The sequence below is a fragment of the Odontesthes bonariensis genome, chromosome 2 (genome assembly GCF_027942865.1).
Source record: "Odontesthes bonariensis isolate fOdoBon6 chromosome 2, fOdoBon6.hap1, whole genome shotgun sequence".
NCBI classification, from domain to species: domain Eukaryota; kingdom Metazoa; phylum Chordata; class Actinopteri; order Atheriniformes; family Atherinopsidae; genus Odontesthes; species Odontesthes bonariensis.
Genome location: NC_134507.1, coordinates 42,421,547 through 42,441,715, shown reverse-complemented (window position 1 = coordinate 42,441,715; position 20,169 = coordinate 42,421,547). Strand labels below are relative to the sequence as shown.

Here is a 20,169-nt window from a genome sequence, read left to right as displayed (position 1 = left end):
TGGGTTCGGGTTTATTTAATTGTTATGGGGTTTTGGGGGAGTAGCAGCAGGTGGGAAGCTGCAGAGAAGTGTGTAAGACTACAACTCTGCATCCTGGTCTCAACCCTGTGTTGAACCCCTAATGTTTCTGGATGACTAATAATTTTTTCCATATTTCTAGATATGATAGCTGCCCCTTTCAAAGTGGGATGGATGCCGTCTCTTCTAATTAGACCAGGTTTTCCCCAGAAATATTTCTTATTATCTATGTAGCCCACATTATTTGTTGGGCACCACCTTGACAGCCAAAGGTTGACTTGCAAATGTATGGCACACTATGAGGAGAAAAACACCAACAGTCATGGAAATGTTGTATTCACCAAGTATGGACACACATTCCTTTGGCAACTAACATTTTGTATCCTCAGTTTCCACATTATTAAAAAGTGTAATTACAAGAATGGGTGATGTAACACAATGGTAAAGAAACCTGTGTGTTGCTGGCATAAAATCTTTAATTTGTTTGTATTTCATAGATACATTAAAGTTGTCACTTTTTTGGCTTAGTGTCTGATAAAATAATTTCAAACCAATTAACAAATACAAATCTAAGGTTTTTACTCATTTTAAGAATATTTAACAATTCCTTTTGGAAATTACATTTGTAGAACCAATTAAACTTTCCCGAGGTCATGTTCCAGGGTCGACTGTAACTTACAACCATTATCTTATCTAAATTAGATTGATGCTGGACATTGAAATTCTCTAACTAAAAATAGTAATCAGTGATTTTCTTGCAAATAAGCATTATATTGTAGATAATACTGTATAAAACCAAAAATACAGAAAATTAAAATTTTCCATCTATCGAATTTAATCAGTTCTTCAAATACTCAAAAAATACATCCATTGTTATTCAAACAGTTTGATCAATGACCATCAATACAAACAGAATTTCTTTAACAGGAGGACGTGAGAGCTCTAGTAGGCTTTTGTAACCCCCCTCCCATCTGAAAGGCTTAATTAGCATGGCAGATAATAGAGACATGGAAGGAGACAAAAGGTCACAGGATCTAAATGCTGAGACTGGGTCATTATGGGCTTCAATTACACAACCTCTGCTTGGCCACTGCTCTCAGACTCAATCAGCATGCACCTTTTTATTGAATGCAGTGGTACATCATTTGTGTGATGTGGTAATCAGAGACACAAAGAAACACATGTTTGAGAAAATCTGCTGAATTAATTGAAACTGCCAATGATAATACAATGACTTGAGCCCTGGAAGCATATCTGCTAGATACTGTTGGTATAATAGACATGCCAGATAAATAGGGCATAGACATAGCCACCATGAAACTATTCTCAACAGAAAATGTGTTGTAGGTATGTTTGCCCACATCCCAAAAATGAAGCTGTTTCACAACCAATAATCATAAACTGTAATCATTGCATCATTATTTGATAAAGGTAGCGTATCTCGAATTACCATCATGTGAATATGCAAAAGTGCTTTATTTTTCAAATTGATTTGTAGTTGGGTATAACTTTTATTTTAACTGTACAGGGAAATCATTAAATTGTTGAGCCAACAAACCCCCCTAGGCCTTAGAGTAGGAAAGTGACCTTTCATATTAATCTAAGGATTGACTTTGCATTGCATTACAGACTTTAAAGCACCTTGATATTAATTTAATATTGGGATACATGAGTAGACTTAAATGTAGATTTACTTAACATGGTTTGCCTCTGCTTTTTTTCATTCCAGCACCAGAAGGCTCATTAACGAGGCCATCATGAGCAATGATTTTCTGAAGAAATTGGAGCCACAGCACATGAGAGAGATGGTAGACTGTATGTATGAGAAGGTTTACACAGAGGGACAGCTGGTTATCCAGGAGGAAGAAGCTGGAAACTACCTCTATGTACTGGCAGGTTAGCTCAACAAAATGTGTGTAATATTTGTTTAGGGATACTATATGCTTTAGAAAGTGATTGTAAGCAGGTACCCCATGTGCTTAAAAGTGATGTAAATCTTGACAAACCAGTGTGATGAAATGGACATAAGAATATGTTGAATAATTTCAGTTTAAATTGTAGATATTCTTCATTCATACAGCACTGTATGAATATATTAGGCACTGCATGGTACTACCTTCAATCCCCAATTTGGAAAGCTGACAACTTGCAAACCTGTTACAACCAACCTGCACCCCAAGGATGGAACCTTTTTCAGGCACAATTGGAAATGTTTCAAAATTAACCAACTGTAGTGTTAACCGGAGTCGAACCACCGACCTGGCGGGCGACTGCTCTTCCCCCTGAGCTACAGCCGCCCCAGGAGGAAGAGTTATGTGAAACACAACTGTGGTTACCAATGATTAAAACCACAGTAACTCTGTAAGAAGCATGTGAGTGAGTGAATGAGCGTGTGTGTGTGTCTGTGTGTATGTGTGCATGTGTTTGTCTGTGTGAGTATGTGTGCGTGCAAAATATATATCATTGGTCTCCATGAAGCATGGAGTCCACACAGCCCATTGCAGGGACAATTACATACCCACCCAGAAGACAACAGAGGAAGGCCCTAGACAGAGCCCCAGGGAGACAGGGGCAACAGCCCATCGGCACCGGCTACCCAAGCATGAATTGAATACGGGTCCTCTTGACCACACAAGCCCAAGAACCACCCAGCCCCAAAGCAGGATCCAGGTCCTCTTGGGTGTCAGGTGGGGCCTATGCCCTTTTCCTTTGTTGTTGCCCACTCCAGACGCCAGTCCAAAGTACCTACCCTAATGCCCCCAGCAAAGTGCCCTGGGAACCAAAATGTGCCATATGGTGTAATTAGAAACTGAGTACAGCAAAGGAGGCCACCTAGATGGCCCCATCCACAACACTCCACACAACATTCACAACTTGGGGAGTGTGCAAGTCCAAGTCCCTGTGTGCGTAGGTCTGTGCTGTGTAAAGGGTCAGGAGGAGAGAGGGGTATGAGGGTGGGAAAGTAGGACCGGGAGAAAAATGACCTTCCTCTGGAAAGCCAGCTCCCCAACCGGCAAGAGTAGGCACCCCTGTTCTAGAGGGTAGTAGGGCTCAAGGTCCACCAAGGCCGGGTCCCACAGCGAGTCCCACCCCAAGGAAAGCACCCACCTGTGTGCCTAGCAACCTACCCTACGGGCCTCTGCCCCCGGTTCCCAGTTTGGGGCCCGCACACAATCCCACCATGTAATCGTAACATTCAATCATAGCATTCACCATCACAACACAATAGACAATGACATAAGTCTGAGACTCACCACCCCCCAGTCCACTCAAGCGGCCCCAACAGACGTAGAACACCCCAACCCCCATCAAGTAAAATTCTGAGGACACCCCAACACACAGACTGAACAACAGGGCGCACACCAATCCACTCCCATGACAGTATGCCCGAGGCAACCCAGCAGCTCATCTACCCAGCCCAGAGCCAGCAGCCAGCAGCCATCAGCGCAGGCTCCTCCAGATGCCCACCCACCGCCACAAGGCAATACTATCCACAGGCCACCAAAGCCCCCAACAAGGCCAGACACATTGCTCCCCTAGAATGACCAACGTAGCCTCTCACGTCCAAGAGATCTAACTAAGTAACTAATCAACGTGGACCAGAGAGAATGAAATTCAGCCAATTGATATTTTGAGGAAGCAGACATTGTCTTAATACTGATGTGATCTGACAGAAGGCTTCTATGCAGGTTAACACACAGATTATTTTTTGTTTTCCAATTCATAACAATAGTTTTTTTTTGCGAAACATAAGACAGTAAGGATCATGTGTGTTGAGTTAATTTCCATGTTGATCCCCTAAGTCACCTAGTATGCATAGTGTGGGGACAAACAGGAAGTTCTCACATACCTCAAATCAGGACTTCTGGACAGGCGCACAAAACCACAAAATGTGCACATAATCATCAGTTGTGTTATCTGTGCAATGTGAGCAGATGTTTGATTGTGTAAGACCTATCCTCAACATCATTTGTTCTGTATTATGTGTTCTGTGTTGTATAAATTCCATATTTGGATTTTTTTGGTAATTTCAAAGGTGTTTAAACATATTTGTGACCACAAGTTTTGATTAGAACTGATGTCTGTCTGCCATTTCACCTGGTCTTTCCTGAAGATGACTGTGAACAAGTCATAGCCATAAAAGCCTACTTAAAATCTATGCATTACACTTTCTTTGAGAATTAAACTGACAAATTGATCTACTCCTTAGAGGGTTTGCTGGAGGTCTTCCAGAATGGAAAGCTCCTGGGGGAGATGCGTCCTGGTACAGCATTTGGAGAACTGGCAATATTGTACAACTGTAAGAGAACAGCAACAGTCAAAGGTGAGCAACAGCCGCATTTCCCCAAAAACAAGACTACTTTCAAGACTCATAGCAAAGAAGGACCCAAACAGAACAAAGACTGAAACCTGCTGTCTCAAGGGCAGAAACCATAACTAACTAAATGAACAAGGGAAACAAACACTAAAAAATCAGACAGGAGGTTAAGTTGACCAGAGCGCATAAGAATAAACAAGATAAAACATGAATAAGCTGGCTTGAATTCATAACATGTAAATAAGGAAAATATAAACTAAACACCGAACAAAAGTTTACAAAATATTTGAAACAGAAAACAGAGGGCAACCTAAACAAAACTAAAATATATTAGCGAAATATAACATTAGAAACCATAGACTGACAAAAAGCATTATGGTCCATCACTCTTGTTTAGCATTTGGGCCATTCTGACTTGGTTTAAATAGCTAGTTTAAATGTTCTGACTCATTTCCTTCATATTCACCCATTGACAGGGATTTTTCCTATCATATGTCCACTGACATACTGCTAAGAAATGCTGGCGGAAATTAAATTTTCAGCATCTCACCCAAAGATACTTTATCACATGGATTAAAATGTGGATTAGAGAATCAAATTATCTGCGTAGGGAACAAATTTGGACACAAACACGATAACCTTAGCCACATCTGTGTAAAAAGTTAATGGCCTCATGGATCATGTCTTTTTTTCATATTTGTTTAGTTTAAATCAAAAGGTAATAAAATGTGTTTTACTTACATTTAGTCATCCACATCTTGATTGTAATTGCATATTCAATTCAAATTCAATTCAAAAATACTTTATTTATCCCAGAGGGAAATTAAATGTTGATGTAACTCAATTAAATCAAGGAGTTATTATAGATGCTGATGGCTGTGGGCAGGAAAGATTTCTTGTAGCGGTCCGTTTTGCATCCAAACTGAAGAAGCCTTTGACTGAAGAGACTCTGTTTTCCGATAACAGTCTCATGGAGAGGATGTTCAGGGTTGTCCATAATTCTCTTGATTTTATGCAAAATCCTTCTTCGCATTATTGTCTCCAGAGGTTCCACAGTCGTCCCCAGAACAGAACCAGCCTTCCAGGGTTTGATCTGACCCCGTTTCTCCTGAAATCTACAATCATCTCCTTTGTTTTGTTAACATTCAAGATGAGATGATTGTTCCCACACCATGCCACAAAGCGGTCCACCAGCTCTCTGTACTCAGCTTCTTGTCCATCTCTGATACACTCGACAACTGCAGAGTCATCTGAATATTTCTGTAGATGACAGGAGTCTGACTTGTACTGGAAGTCTGAAGTGTACAGAGTGAAAAGGAATGGTGAGAGTACAGTCCCCTGTGGTGCTCCTGTGCTGCTGATCACCTGGTTAGACACACAATTCTTCAGTCTGACAAACTGTGGTCTGTTTGTCAGGTAGTCATTAATCCAGGTGATTGTTGAGGCCTCCACCTGAGTCTTCTGGAGTTTCAGACAAAGCAGATCAGGCTGAATTGTGTTAAATGCACTGGAGAAATCAAAGAACATGATCCTCACAGAGCTGCCTGCTTTGTCCAGATGACAGTGGGTTTGTTGAAGCAGGTGTATGATAACGTCTTCAACTCCAACTCCATGGCGATAAGCAAACTGCAGGGGGTCCTGATATGTGCTGGTTTGCTTACACAGGTGGGTCAAGAGGAGTCTCTACAGGACCTTCATGATGTGGGATGTCAGGGCAACAGGTCTGTAGTCATTGATGACTGAAAGGTGAGTTTTCTTTGGTACCGGAACCAGACAGGATGTCTTCCACAACAGTGGTACCTTCTCTTGGGTCAAGCTAAGGTTGAAAAGGTGTTGCAGAATCCCACAGAGCTGCTCTGCACAGGCCTTCAGGACTCGGGGGCTGACACCATCTGGACCTGCAGCCTTGTTCCGGTTCAGTCTCTCCAACTGCCTCTTCACCTGACTTCTAGAAACAGAAAAGTGGGAGGGGGAGGCAAAGGGGACAGCAGCATCTCCTGATTTGGTTGAAGACAAACTAGTGGAAGCAGAAGAATCCATGACTGAGGTGGAGGTGGAGATGTTACAGGAATGCTGTGGGTCAGAGGAGAGTGGGATGTCTCTTTGGCTGGGAACAGGAGGGGAGGATGGTGAACTTGTTCCTGAACTGAACCTGTTGAAGAATGTGTTCAGCTCATTTGCTCTGTCCAGACTTCCATCCATCCAATCCTCCCTCTGCTTGAGGCCTGGGATCTTCTTCATTCCTGACCACACATCTCTGATATTGTTCCTCTGCACTTTACTCTCAAGCTTCTTTCTATACACCTCCTTGCTCTCTCTGATCTTGACTTTGAGCTGCTTCTGTATACTCCTCAGTAACTCCCTGTCTCGCTCCCTAAAGGCTCCTTTTTTCTTGTTCAATAGTTCCTTTAGCTCACTGGTGATCCAGGGTTTGTTATTAGGGAAGCATCTCACTGTTCTGGTGGGGATGGTGTTGTCCACACAGAAGTTTATATAGTCAGTCACATACTCAGTCATGGCATTAATGTCCTCTCCATGTGGCTTACAAAGAGAAATCCAATCAGTTGCATCAAACCAACCCTGTAAGGCTTCTTCAGCTTCCTGTGACCACTTTCTAACAGTCCTTTTTGTGACAGGTAGTCTCTGGACAAGGGGTTTATATGCTGAACAGAGAAAAACAAGGTTGTGATCTGATTTACCCAGGGGAGGTCTTGATTTGGAAATGTATGAATCCTTGACATTTGTGTAAAACAAATCCAATGTCTTGTTTTCTCTGGTAAAGCAGCTGACAAACGTTGAAGTTGGCAGTGTAGCAGAGAGTGAGGCATGATTAAAATCACCAGATATTGCCACAAAAGAATTGGGGTGTTGTGTCTGTATCTTAGCAACAACGGAACTGATGACATCACATGCAGTGTCGGCAACAGCTGAGGGTGGAATATAAACAGCCACCAAAACAACACTGGTGAACTCTCTTGGCATATAATATGGACGAAAACTTACTGCCAATAGTTCAATGTCAGGACTGCAGAGACGACTCTTCACAGTAACATGTCCTGGGTGACACCATCTGTTGTTGACAAGCACTGCCAATCCACCCCCTTTCCTTTTCCTGCTACTCTTTAAATCTCGATCTGCTCGTACAGTCAGGAAGCCCGGCAGAGAGACGCTGGAGTCGGGGATATGATCCTGCAGCCATGTCTCAGTAAAACACATTATGCTACATTCCCGATATTCTTGCTGAGTCCTTGTCAAGGCTAGAAGTTCATCCAACTTGTTAGCTAACGATCTTACATTGCCCATGATGATGGATGGCAGAGATGGTTTGAACTTCTTCTTTCTCTCTCTCCTCTTTGCTCCTGCTCTGCATCCACGACGCCTCCTTTTAAATTCCAGTGGGATTTCTGGCTTCAGTTGTCGAATTATTTCTGCTTTTCCAATGTTAATCAGCTGCCCCCTGTTGTAAACCACCCTGTTGCTATGGTTATGCATCATAACAAAAGAGCAAAATATACAAAAGTATTGGGAAAAATATCCCACAGATTCTCTATGGGGTTCAGGTCAGGAGAGTTGGCAGGCCAATTGAGCACAATAATACCATGGTCAGTAAACCATTTACCAGTGGTTTTGGCACTGTGAGCAGGTGCCAGGTCGTGCTGAAAATCTTCATCTCCATAAAGCTTTTCAGCAGATGGAAGCATGAAGTGCTCCAAAATCTCCTAATAGCTAGCTGCATTGACCCTACCCTTGATAAAACACAGTACACCTACACCAGCAGCTGACATGGCACCCCAGACCATCACTGACTGTGGGTACTTGACACTGGACTTCAGGCATTTTGGCATTTCCTTCTCCCCTGTCTTCCTCCAGACTCTGGCACCTTGATTTCCGAATGACATGCAAAATTTGCTTTCATCCGAAAAAAGTACTTTGGACCACTGAGCAACAGTCCAGTGCTGCTTCTCTGTAGCCTAGGTCAGGCGCTTCTGCCGCTGTTTCTGGTTCAAAAGTGGCTTGACCTGGGGAATGCGGCATCTGTAGCCCATTTCCTGCACATGCCTGTGCACGGTGGCTCTGAATGTTTCTACTCCTGACTCAGTCCACTGCTTCCGCAGGTCCCCCAAGGTCTGGAATCGGCCCTTCTCCACAATCCTCCTCAGGGTCCGGTCCCCTCTTCTGGTTGTGCAGTGTTTTCTGCCACACTTTTTCCTTCCCACAGACTTCCCACTGAGGTGCCTTGATACAGCATTCTGGGAACAGCCTATTCACTCAGAAATTTCTTTCTGTGTCTTACCCTCTTGCTTGAGGTTGTCAATGATGGCCTTCTGGACAGCAGTCAGGTCGGCAGTCTTACCCATTATTGCGGTTTTGAGTAATGAACCAGGCTGGGAGTTTTTAAAAGCCTCAGGAATCTTTTGCAGGTGTTTAGAGTTAATTCGTTGATTCAGATGATTAGGTTAATAGCTCGTTTAGAGTACCTTTTCATGATATGCTAATTTTTTGAGATAGGAATTTTGAGTTTTCATGAGCTGTATGCCAAAATCATCAGTATTAAAACAATAAAAGACCTGAAATATTTCAATTGGTGTGCAATAAATCTAAAATATATGAAAGTTCAATTTTTATCATTACATTATGGAAAATAATGAACTTCATCACAATATGCTAATTTTTTGAGAAGGACCTGTAGTTGCTCTTCAAAACTACTCTACCATATATTTCATACTGTATAAGAGTGAAAATATTTTCATCCTTACAAGGAAATGTGCAGCCAATGGATTTATGCCACTAAACAACTTTTGTAAATATAAATAATGTAAATAATTACATTTTGACAGACTGTAACACAATTTTCTATAGTAATTCTTTTCAGTTCAATTCAGTTTATATATACATATATAGTATAGTTTATATATATACATAATGTCACCTCAAGGCCCCTTGAAAGATACAGTCCAATTGAATTGGAAATAACCCTCAATAGTCTTGGCCTGTAGCAGCATAACTAAAAGATATTTCATGATTATCTGAGCCATTTCTAATAACAAGCTTTATCAAACAAAAAGTTAGAGAGAGTGTCTGCCTCCGAAACCTATTCTAAGAACTGGTTACACTGGAGAGGGTTCTGATAACTGAAAGGTCTGCCTCCCATTTTACTTTTAGAAACTCTTGGAACCACAAGTAAGCCTGGAATCTGAAAGTGAATTTTAAATTCAATTCTATATTTAAAGGGAGCCTAGCCAAATAAGGGGGAAAGTTTGGCAACTGATGTAAAAAATTCAAAAAGAGAGGAGAGATTTGTAAACGGTTTTGAAACATTTGAAAAATCATTTCATACTTTTCATACATACGAGGACTTTGAACGGTTCTCCACAGAAATGAAAAAGTAATAGGTTGTTAATCATACAACTCTCCTCCAGCTGTGTTACAGTCTCACATCTGGACACTGGACCGCCAGACTTTCCAGACCATCATGATGCAGACCACACAGGCCAGACATGAGGAGTACTTCAGCTTTTTGCGCAGGTACAAAAGACCTGACAGGGTCGCCAAAGCCCCCAACATTTAAATGTTGTTGGTGAGGCTGTGAGGCAGTGAACGAAACATAGCTAGCTGCTAGATGTAGTCACTGTTAAGGTCTTCAGGAAGGCAGGATCAAAGAAGAAACTGAGAGGAACAGGTGAGTAAAAAGGTAAGTGATGTATTCACAATATGTGGATTAGATAAACAAATATTTACTGGTGGGCTCAGGTGAAAGCTGGTCAGAGAGTCTCTTCGTGAAAGGTTCAGTGGTTTTGAGAGAGAGCGGTAAGGGTGACGAGGTTCCACAATTAATTAAATTCTTGAGGGAGTGAGAACAGACTGTGAGAAGCTTGGTAGAGACTTAGAATAACTTTCCTGTCAGGTTTTAGTCCGGTGAATGGGAAAAACGTTGAAGACTGGCACAAAGCGATGTGGCTTCCAGTGATGGAAGGTGATATTGATCTTGAGACTCAGGGCGTCTTCCCCACAAAGTTTGGCTTTGCAGAATGGCTCTTTCTGTCGTGGAACTTTGGAAATCAGGAGGACTTTACTGTGAAGTCTCTGACCGATGAGTGATGGGTTTGGTATCGGTGTTGGCAGCAGTGACGTGCAGTGTGGCTTCTCCTTACCTTTAGCAACTTTGGCAACATGAATGTGAATCTGTAAACAGCAAAAGTCTTAGCAAAAATCCACAAAGAACTTGACGAGAAACTTAAAAATACATGAGTGCTTACCCGGTGTAGTACCACTGATGGAGAACTAATGGATGGAGACTGATTATTGGAGAGGTAGCAACAGGCTTTACCTGAGAGACGTGGAAAGTGGGGTGTATTCTCATCAGCCGCGATTCCTTTATGAGTACAACGGAGGCTCAGCCTCCTGTGCGAAATCACGAGAACATGGTTTACCAATGTGTATTATGTAATGCTTTAGCCGACTTTATAACATTGCTATTTCAGATCCAGCTCCATAGAAATGCATGTGCTCAACCTAGAGATGAAATCAGTCAGTAATAAGGATCCGCGGTTGGCCTAATCTGTGCTTGCGTTTTTTTTCCCCCTCATGACAACGCCAGCGAGTCGAGTCTCACTGGACTTCAATGGCATGTGTGGATATGCGCTTACTCAATGGCAGAATGCTAAACGATGATTGGTTAATGCCGAGAATATTTTCTGCTTCCGGAGACTCAGCCTCACTGGGAGTGAACGGAGAAATTGAGCGAAGGGCGGGGAGAGGAGACTGAGGCTCCGACTTGTTATTGGGTGAACTGTCGTGTCAGTCGTTCCCATGCGGATACACATGATCTGTGATCTCGTCGTGATTGGGTGAACCGAGAAAGAGGCTGTTTTTTTTTTTCTTCGCAAAAATATAGACAGGCAGCGAGACTCTCGTGTCAGTCCCATGCGGATAATGCGAGCTGAGACGTCTAGTCCTGTGAGCAAGTAGAAGCTATTAATTGCGGTATATCCCAGTTTCGTCAACATATTCTTGATAGTATCTTTCGAATAAAGTGTTAATAGTGTTGTCACGTGCGTTACCTTTTTGTATTCCCCTATTCCAAAACTGTTTATTTGAGGTACTTTTGAGGGAGCAAGCTAGCTTGCAAGAAAGCTGTGTAAAATGCCAAGCATCGTAGATTACATTCTGGCGAGGCCATTTTCCAGTCTTCCTTACGAAGAGAAAATTAAAATCAAGGAGCAGGGTAGACCAATGCCTAATATTGACTTGGTGAAAAAGATAGGGAAGAACAACCGTTCCTTTCAGCTGTCGTGGTACGAGAAAGTCAACTGGCTAACTGCAAGTCCTGTGACCAGGAGGCTGTACTGTTGGCCATGTCTGTTGATAAAGCCATTACATGGATCTTGTATCTGGTCAAAAGTGGGATTTGATGACCTGCATAATTTCAAAAGGGCATGCAAACGACATGAAATAAGTAATGAACATGTTAATGCATGTGCAAGGCTGAGCTGTCTTGGCAGGGTCAGGGTGGAGCATGCTGTCACTGAGGGTGTGCAGATCCATGTGGCCAGGCACAATGAGGTGGTTCAAAAGAACAGGGCATTTTTAAACCGCCTCATTGATGTCACCTCACTGCTTGGCCGACAGGAGCTGTCCTTCAGGGGACATGATGAAAGCAGTGAGTCTGCAAACAAGGGGAATTACAGGGAGTTTGTTGAAACATTGTCAAAATACGACCATGTGGTTGCTACACAGTTCCAATCATCGCCTGTGTTTACTGGCATGTCTCATACTATTCAAAATGACTTAATTTCTGCCATTTCAGCCACTGTCACTGATTAAATAAAGGATGAACTTCAGTCTGCTCCCTTTTATGCATGGCAAGTCGATGAGACAACTGACATTTCATGCCATGCACAACTGTCAATAATTCTTCGGTTTGTAGACATTGCAGGGCAAATCCAGGAGCGTTTTATCGGGTTTTTCGATGTCTCAAAGGGGCGAGATGCCCAGTCTGTCTTTGACACATTACATGCAGTCAGCACTGTGACCAACAATTATGATGAGCTCCTGCAGACTTTTGAAAACATTGTGGCAGACCAGACAGTAGACCAGGACACACTGAGCGCTGCCAAAGGTTACATCAGGACACTGGAGGATTTTGAGACTGTTTTCGTATTGTACACATATGAACAGATCTTTTCCCAAACTGATGTGATCTTTGACATTGTGCAGCAGAGGGTCATGGATGTCCTGTACTGTAAACAGAAAGTGGAAGCTCTTCTTGCATTTGCAAAAGAGAAAAGATCAGAAGAGGGATTTCAAGCTGTTTACAGAAAAGCAACTCTGACATCTGACCCTCAGAATGGGCCAAAGCGCAGGCGACAGGTGCAAGATCCACAGGAGCGCTACAGGCACGTTTACATGTCCATTCTGGACAATCTGGTTAAACAGATGTCTCGTCGGTTTGCCGATTTAGAATGCATGCGCTTCCTGGAGTTAATCAACCCAGAAAAGTATGATGACATGAATCAGGTGTTTCCTGAGGAGGCATTTCACAATGTCCTCAAAACGTATGGCCATTTCTTTGACTCTGACAGACTAAGATCGGAACTCAAAGTTTTGTATGGTGATCGTGAGCTGCAGGGCAACAGAGGTAAGCTGTGTGAGCACTTGTTTTTCTTTAAAGACATGGGCCTGGACTGTGCCATGCCTGAGCTGTACAAGCTGTTGACCTTAGTGGCAACCATAGGGGTAACATCAGCAGGTGTAGAGAGGAGCTTCTCCTGCTTGAAACGTGTCAAATCATACACCAGAAACACCATGGGGCAAACTAGACTCAGCAACCTTGCTTTATTGGCAATTGAGAGGAAGCTAGTCAAGGCTCTGGAGAAGACTCCCACCTGGTATGACAGGGTGACAGAGCATTTTCTTGAAAAAGAAAGGAGGGCAGAATTTTCTTATAAATAGGCCTACAGATCTAGTGGTGACCTCTTCAACAAGAGGTAATAATAAAAAGTGGTCAGTATAACAGTCAATTCCCCAATCAGTTTCCCAATCAATATTAGAGGGTAATGATTGAATTAAATGTGTGACAGTGGCAGGCACCCAGCTCTAGGCCTATGTTAGACTCCCCACCACAGGTATACTTATTCCAGAACACTCTGCTTCTTACAAAGAGCTGTATTCAAATCATAGCCATAGAACATATAACAATTTGCCTATTAAAAAACATCAACTTTCCAACAAATGTGTTTGCGTTTCAACAACAGTTTCAACAAGAGTCGTTTCGTGTGTGGGCCCATTTGTTGCTCAGGGCCAATGTAGGGTGTGTGTCAAAATTGAATTATTTTTCTCGCTTTTTCTTTGTAATCTGGACATATTGTAATTTACCAGCCTCCCCTGTTTGACAGACTGCCAGCCGCCACTGATTCTCATGGTGCAAGGTAGTCAAACAGTAGTCAGGTTAATCACTCTCTCAGTTTCAAAAGGGGCCAATAAAACAAGGTGAGAGTTTCTTTGACTGTGTGGAGGGGCATGTTCTGGCAGGAAAGTCAAAACGCTGCCACTTAGGACAGTAAGTGGGGCGTGATGTTGGTCAGCATACTCTCTACTCTAACTTTTCCACAGATGTTAACAGGACTGCATGGGTCTACCTCCAAATCCTGTGACACCGGTTTAGTGACTCTGGACTGAAGGTACTGCCCGATCATGCTCTTGTGAATGAAATAAAGGGGATTGGCAACCCCTAACAAGGAGCACTCAAACAGGGATTTACCAGAGTTACCTGTGGATGGGCCAGCGTAGTACCACAGATGGAGAACTCACTCACTGGCGACGAGCAGAGGGAAGGTTTCAATTTTAACACGTCAGTAAGAGGGCATTAAACATATTCTTTGACTATATGGTCACCTTGAGAGCTCAGTGCGCTGTCATTAAGAAACCACATGCAAATGGTCAAAACAGACACAAAAGATCAAAGTATTTCTCTATTTGTAAAAATGCATGGTATTTAGAAAAATACCAATGTTGCAAAATAAGAATATATGTTCGTCATTTATTCATATAGACAATATGTCACTGATACTACTTAACCCTAATTTATATCAACATCTGTACTTTGTGTTTATTTCTCTGCAAGTGTGTCTCTGCTCCGAGATCTTCCTGAGGAAAAGCTGGCCAAGATTGTTGATTGTCTTGAAGTGGTGAATATTTCTTTTTTCGTGTTCTTTTTAGCTTAAGATTTCACATTTATCCTCTTGCAGCTGTTTCTCACTAAATGTTTCAGAATGTTTTTTCATGAGAAGCAAATGAGTTTGTCTTTTCAGGATTATTTTGAAAAAGGAGAGTATATCATTCGAGAGGGTGAAGAGGGGAACACTTTCTTCATTATTGCAAAAGGAGAGGTGGGATATCTGCACAATCTTGCCAGACATACACTTTGAAAAAAACACATTTCCCATGAGGATTACTACACCATCATGTTCAACTGTAGCCCTCCCTTTAGAATAAATCATGTTCATGTGTATTTATGGGGCCAAAACATTAATTCTGCACTTAGTATTTAGCAACAGATTTTACCACAGTTTCTAACATGTCACAGACTATATTTAAATATAGTAAGAATACTGTATTAAGAATCATAACTCACAGACCGACAACAATTCATCCACATCAACAACTGCACCTACTCCCCTGTTCTTCTGGCCCAAGGCGTCCCCCAGGGTTCGGTACTTGGTCCACTCCTCTTCATACTTTATCTGCTCCCCATTGGCAACATCATTCGCCACCATGGCCTCCATTTCCACTGTTATGCCGCTGACGTCCAGCTTTACATCTCCACCAACTCCATCACCCCCGCCACTCACTCCTCTCTCTCCAACTGCCTCACCGACATCAAATCCTGGATGCAGACCAACTTCCTCAAAGTCAACTGTGACAAATTTGACCCGATCATTATCGGCCCCAAATCCCACAACAATACCAGACAGTTTCCACCTCACCATTGACAATTCCACACTGTTCGCATCCCCCCACAGTCGCAACCTTGGAGTCATCTTTGACAGTAACCTCTCCTTTGACCATCACATAAGCCAAAACTGCTTTCTTTCACTCATGAACATTCCACAACTCCGCCCATCACTCTCCTTCTCTGCTGCTGAAACCCTCATTCACGCCTTCATCACTTCCAGAATTGACTACTGCAACAGCATCCTTTATGGAACACCATCCAAAACTTTAAATAAACTACAGTACATCCAAAACTAACCTGCACGTCATCTGCTCACCCACACCCCCATCCGTGATCACATCACTCCTGTCCTCCAGAACCTCCACTGGCTTCCAGTTCCACCACGTATTCAGTGCAAAATCCTCCTCCTCACACACAAAGCCCTCCATAACCAGGCCCCGTCCTACCTCACTGACTTGCTCAACCGCAGCCTCCGTTCATTAGATCCTAACCTCCTTACTCCACCACTCAGAACCAAGCACCGAACCTGGAGCAACAGAGCCTTCTCTGCAGCTGCCCCCTCCCTTTTGAACTCTCTACTGACTTGTCCACCTTCAAATCTCTGACAAAAACACACCTTTTTAAAATTGCTTTTAATGTTTAACCTCAGTCTAATGTGTTTTTAGTATACTATTTTATATTTTTGTTGATTTTATGTTGTTTTTTTGTAAAGTGTCTTTCAGTATTTAGAAAAGAGCTTTTTAAATAAAATGTATTATTATTATTATTATTATTATTAATAATAATATCTTTTAAAGTAGAAAAAAAAGAATATATACATATCAAGTCAATTAAATTTGCCATTATTTATATATCACATTTCCAAAAAATTTTAGAAAATAAATACATATATTTTTTCTATAAATATATTTATTTTATAAAAATCAGATAGATAGATAGATAGATAGATAGATAGATAGATAGATAGATAGATAGCGGTGCAAATCTGACAAAAGAGCAACATTGAAGAGAATTAAGGTAAAAAAGAAAATAGGTTAGTCTTCCATTCTGATTTAAAATTGCCAGTGGTAGAGTGAGATTTAATGTGTGATGTTGACTTAAATGACCTGGATGTTGAGATAAGGCTTAACATATCAGTCACGTACTGTGGAGCTTAAGCATTATATTACAAATGACCACTTTCTTAAATTTATAATCAACATTTTGTGATATAAATAAGAATAATGGTTAAGCAACTGATTAAATTATTTATACACTGCCAAATGTTTAGGTGGTATTATAAAGGGGGGAGTGTGGAAGAAGAATGCACCTAACATAATACAATAATTAGCTTGGCATTAGTTGGGTTTTAATGTTATACTTAACGTGCAGGTCACCACTGGAAGAGAGTGAGTGAAGCTAATTTCTTTTCTTATGGTTGTTGTTTTTTGCTGTTTTGACATGTAAAACCATGGTTTCTGCTGTACTTTATTCTGTTTCTCTCTCTCTCTCTTTCATTTTTTTCAAAATAGGTCATAGTCACACAAAGTACAGAGGGATTTGCCGAACCTCAAGAAATCAAGACGTTAGGAGCTGGGAACTATTTTGGAGAGAAAGCCCTCATCAGGTAAAAATAACACACGAAGCAATGAAAGATTGTAAAATCTAACACACTTTACAAGCACAGGTTTGAGCTTATGACATTGGCCTTACCTGATATAGTCTCTTTCTGGTAAACCGCATCACATCCAGTGTGCAATGGTAAAAGGACAGACTGCTGATTCTGAAAAGAATTCTGACAAAATCAACACACAGACTGGTCAGTCAGAAAAACTGTGTGTCTAGTGCACTGTTTTTCCTAGGTTGCTTAATTTTGAAGTGTGATAACCTCTAAACTGCATACACATGACATTTTGAGGTCATATGGAGGTCTCTAGGGAGAAATTTCACAGTTCTAGTTTTCAAGGTAGTTACTTCAATTATATTTGATTTATGAATACTTAGCTTTAATTTTAAAAAATGCAACATGACTTGTTTATTGTGCTGTTTTGAGTAGGAAATAATTCATCAGAACTTGTTAAGGCAGCAACAGGGGTGGTGTAAAGTGCCATGTACTGGGATTTACAGCTTGAGGACCGTAATTACTGACTCAGTCTCTTCTGAAAACAGAATAGCAAAACTTAGTTGAAGTCACAAAAACCACAAGACATGAACAGTGGCAAGACATGAGTCTTTTTAGACTGATGTTACCATATCACAGTATATGTCACGCCTCAGCTAGGAACCCAAATGTGACACCAACTGACAAAGAACAAGTTTATTTATAAAGGAAGGTGTGGGAGGGTGGGGCTCTGGTCCAAGGGGGTATGGGCTGGAGAGGGGGTCCAGGGGGAAATAATATAAAACAATTCCACCACACCCATAGACCCTGACAGAACAGCACAAAATCTATATAATCATTTGTGTCACCAAGGCATGATACGGCAAAGAGTCTTGATTTATTACAACAAGATCACATCAAGCCGCATTAACCATTTGCAGTCAAACAACACTTCTTGGTTTAATTTATTTTTATTTTTTTACCTTTGATATATTATATACACTGATGAATTAAAGCTGCAGTCGGCAGGTTTTCAAAATTGCGAGTCTAAAGTCGGAAAATTCGAACTGATACAACTTTCAGGTCCCTCCCCCAACCTCTAACAAGCTACGAATCGCCCCCCAAACCCCTCCCCCTCTGTGGACGAGGTTGTGCACGTGAGTTCACACCAGTGTGAGCGCACACAAGCTGCGGGCAGACTCACGCTCAGCAGCGTGTGCACAAGCTGTGATTGACAGGTAGGATTCCTCCACCCTAACTTGATTGGTTAAAAACAGCCGGGAGCGCTCGATTTTTGCAAGCATGATTACAGGCTTCAGAGGGAGCTACACATTTCGTTATTTTTCCTAAACAGCCTATTTAATATTCTACTTCCAGAATCCCATGACAGTTCAAGCTAATATGACTAAAAAAAAGTTGCCGACCGCAGCTTTAATCAAGGGTAATGACAGCTGCTTTGCCTTCTGAACCACAGTGGGCCCTGGTACGAATACAAAGACAACATTGAAGATGTAGGTTAAGGCACTAATAACTGGGGACTATGTGTACAATTTGTGTTTGTGTTGAGTTTGTTTGACTGAACAGCACTTTTTTGTTTACAGTGAGGATTTTCGCTCAGCCAACATTATCTGCAATGAGAACGACACACACTGCTTGGTGGTGGACAGAGAGTGAGTAGCTGTATGTAGTACTGATGCTGATATTGACAAGATAAAGCTATTTTCTGAGGTTATATCCATACACCACAGCCTTACATGGATGCTTAATGGACAACCATTTAAAATGGCATCTATAATCAATCTGTTCTTTGTTGTTGCTGTTTGTTGCACTGAAAACTTCTCGAGAAACGTTATTTCATTGCACTGTATACTGTGTATATGGCTGGAATGACAATAAACCCTCTTGAATCTTGATCTTGAATCTCTATAATTGAACGAAATAATGTTGAAATAACAAAACACCACTCTGATTCTGTATGACCGGTGTCAGAGTTTGGTCCGCATTGCCGGCAGTAAGTCGGACATGTTTCCTGTGAGGGTTGGACTCCGTCAGGGCTGCCCTTTGTCACCGATTCTGTTCATAATTTTTATGGACAGAATTTCTAGGCGCACCCAGGGCGTTGAGGAGGTCCGTTTTGGCGACCTCAGAATCGGGTCTCTGCTTTTTGTGGACGATGCGGTTCTGTTGGCGTTGTCGGGCCGTGACCTTCAGCTCTCACTGGAGCGGTTCGCAGCCGAGTGTGAAGCGGCTGGGATGAGAATCAGCACCTCCAAATCTGAGACCATGGTCCTCAGCCGGAAAAGGGTGGAATGCTCTCTCCGGGTCAGGAATGAGATCCTTCCCCAAGTGGAGGAGTTCAAGTATCTCGGGGTCTTGTTCACGAGTGAGGGACGAATGGAGCAGGAGATTGACAGACGGATCGGTGCGGCGTCTGCAGTGATGCGGGCTCTGCACCGGCCCGTCGTGGTGAAGAAGGAGCTGAGCCAAACGGCGAAGCTCTCGATTTACCGGTCAATCTATGTTCCTACCCTCACCTATGGTCACGAGCTGTGGGTAGTGACCGAAAGAACGAGATCACGAATACAAGCGGCCGAAATGAGTTTCCTCCGCAGGGTGTCTGGGCTCTCCCTTAGAGATAGGGTGAGAAGCTCGGTCATCCGGGAGGGGCTCAGAGTAGAACCGCTGCTCCTCCGCATCGAGAGGAATCAGATGAGGTGGCTCGGGCATCTGGTGAGAATGCCTCCTTGACGCCTCCCTGGTGAGGTGTTCCGGGCCCATCCCACTGGGAGGAGGCCCCGGGGAAGACCCAGGACACGTTGGAGAGACTATGTTTCTCGGCTGGCCTGGGAACGCCTCGGGGTCCCCCCAGAAGAGCTGGAGGAAGTGGCCGGGGACAGAGACGTCTGGGTTTCTCTGCTCAAACTGCTGCCCCCGCGACCCGATCCCCGGAAAAGCAGAAGATAATGGATGGATGGATGGATGGATGGATGGATGTTGAAATATACTGTGTAGGCTTTAGTCATCAATTTTAGGCCAGCATTTATTTTTCAAATATGTATCTAAAATTGTATGTATTTCTGGTGTCTGTTCAACTGCAAATCATCCACGTCAATAATGTTGATAAAACCACGCGGGTAAAATTTTAAGTCTATGAATACAATGTTCTTTTAATCCAGAATATATTGTCCAAAGAAATCTATCTAAAATTGTTACATAGAATAGATTCTACTACAGTACTCTTAAGTTTTCACTGCAAGATAAGACTCATTTGTCTCTATTCTCAAATTAGGCATATCTTGT

The 20,169-nt window shown here is 42.3% G+C and overlaps 1 protein-coding gene across 4 annotated transcripts in view; it reads left to right on the top strand.

The window, feature by feature from the left end:
* The window catches only part of prkg2l (protein kinase cGMP-dependent 2, like), a 67,907-nt gene that overhangs the window by 8,298 nt on the left and 39,440 nt on the right, over positions 1-20,169 (top strand). For all 4 annotated transcript variants that reach the window (XM_075481894.1, XM_075481863.1, XM_075481875.1 and 1 more), the window contains exons 4-10: positions 1,748-1,914; positions 4,229-4,342; positions 9,757-9,862; positions 14,460-14,523; positions 14,647-14,724; positions 16,802-16,896; positions 18,471-18,539. In XM_075481894.1, coding sequence (XP_075338009.1) covers positions 1,748-1,914; positions 4,229-4,342; positions 9,757-9,862; positions 14,460-14,523; positions 14,647-14,724; positions 16,802-16,896; positions 18,471-18,539 — 693 coding nt within the window. The remainder of the gene's footprint in view (positions 1-1,747; positions 1,915-4,228; positions 4,343-9,756; positions 9,863-14,459; positions 14,524-14,646; positions 14,725-16,801; positions 16,897-18,470; positions 18,540-20,169) is intronic.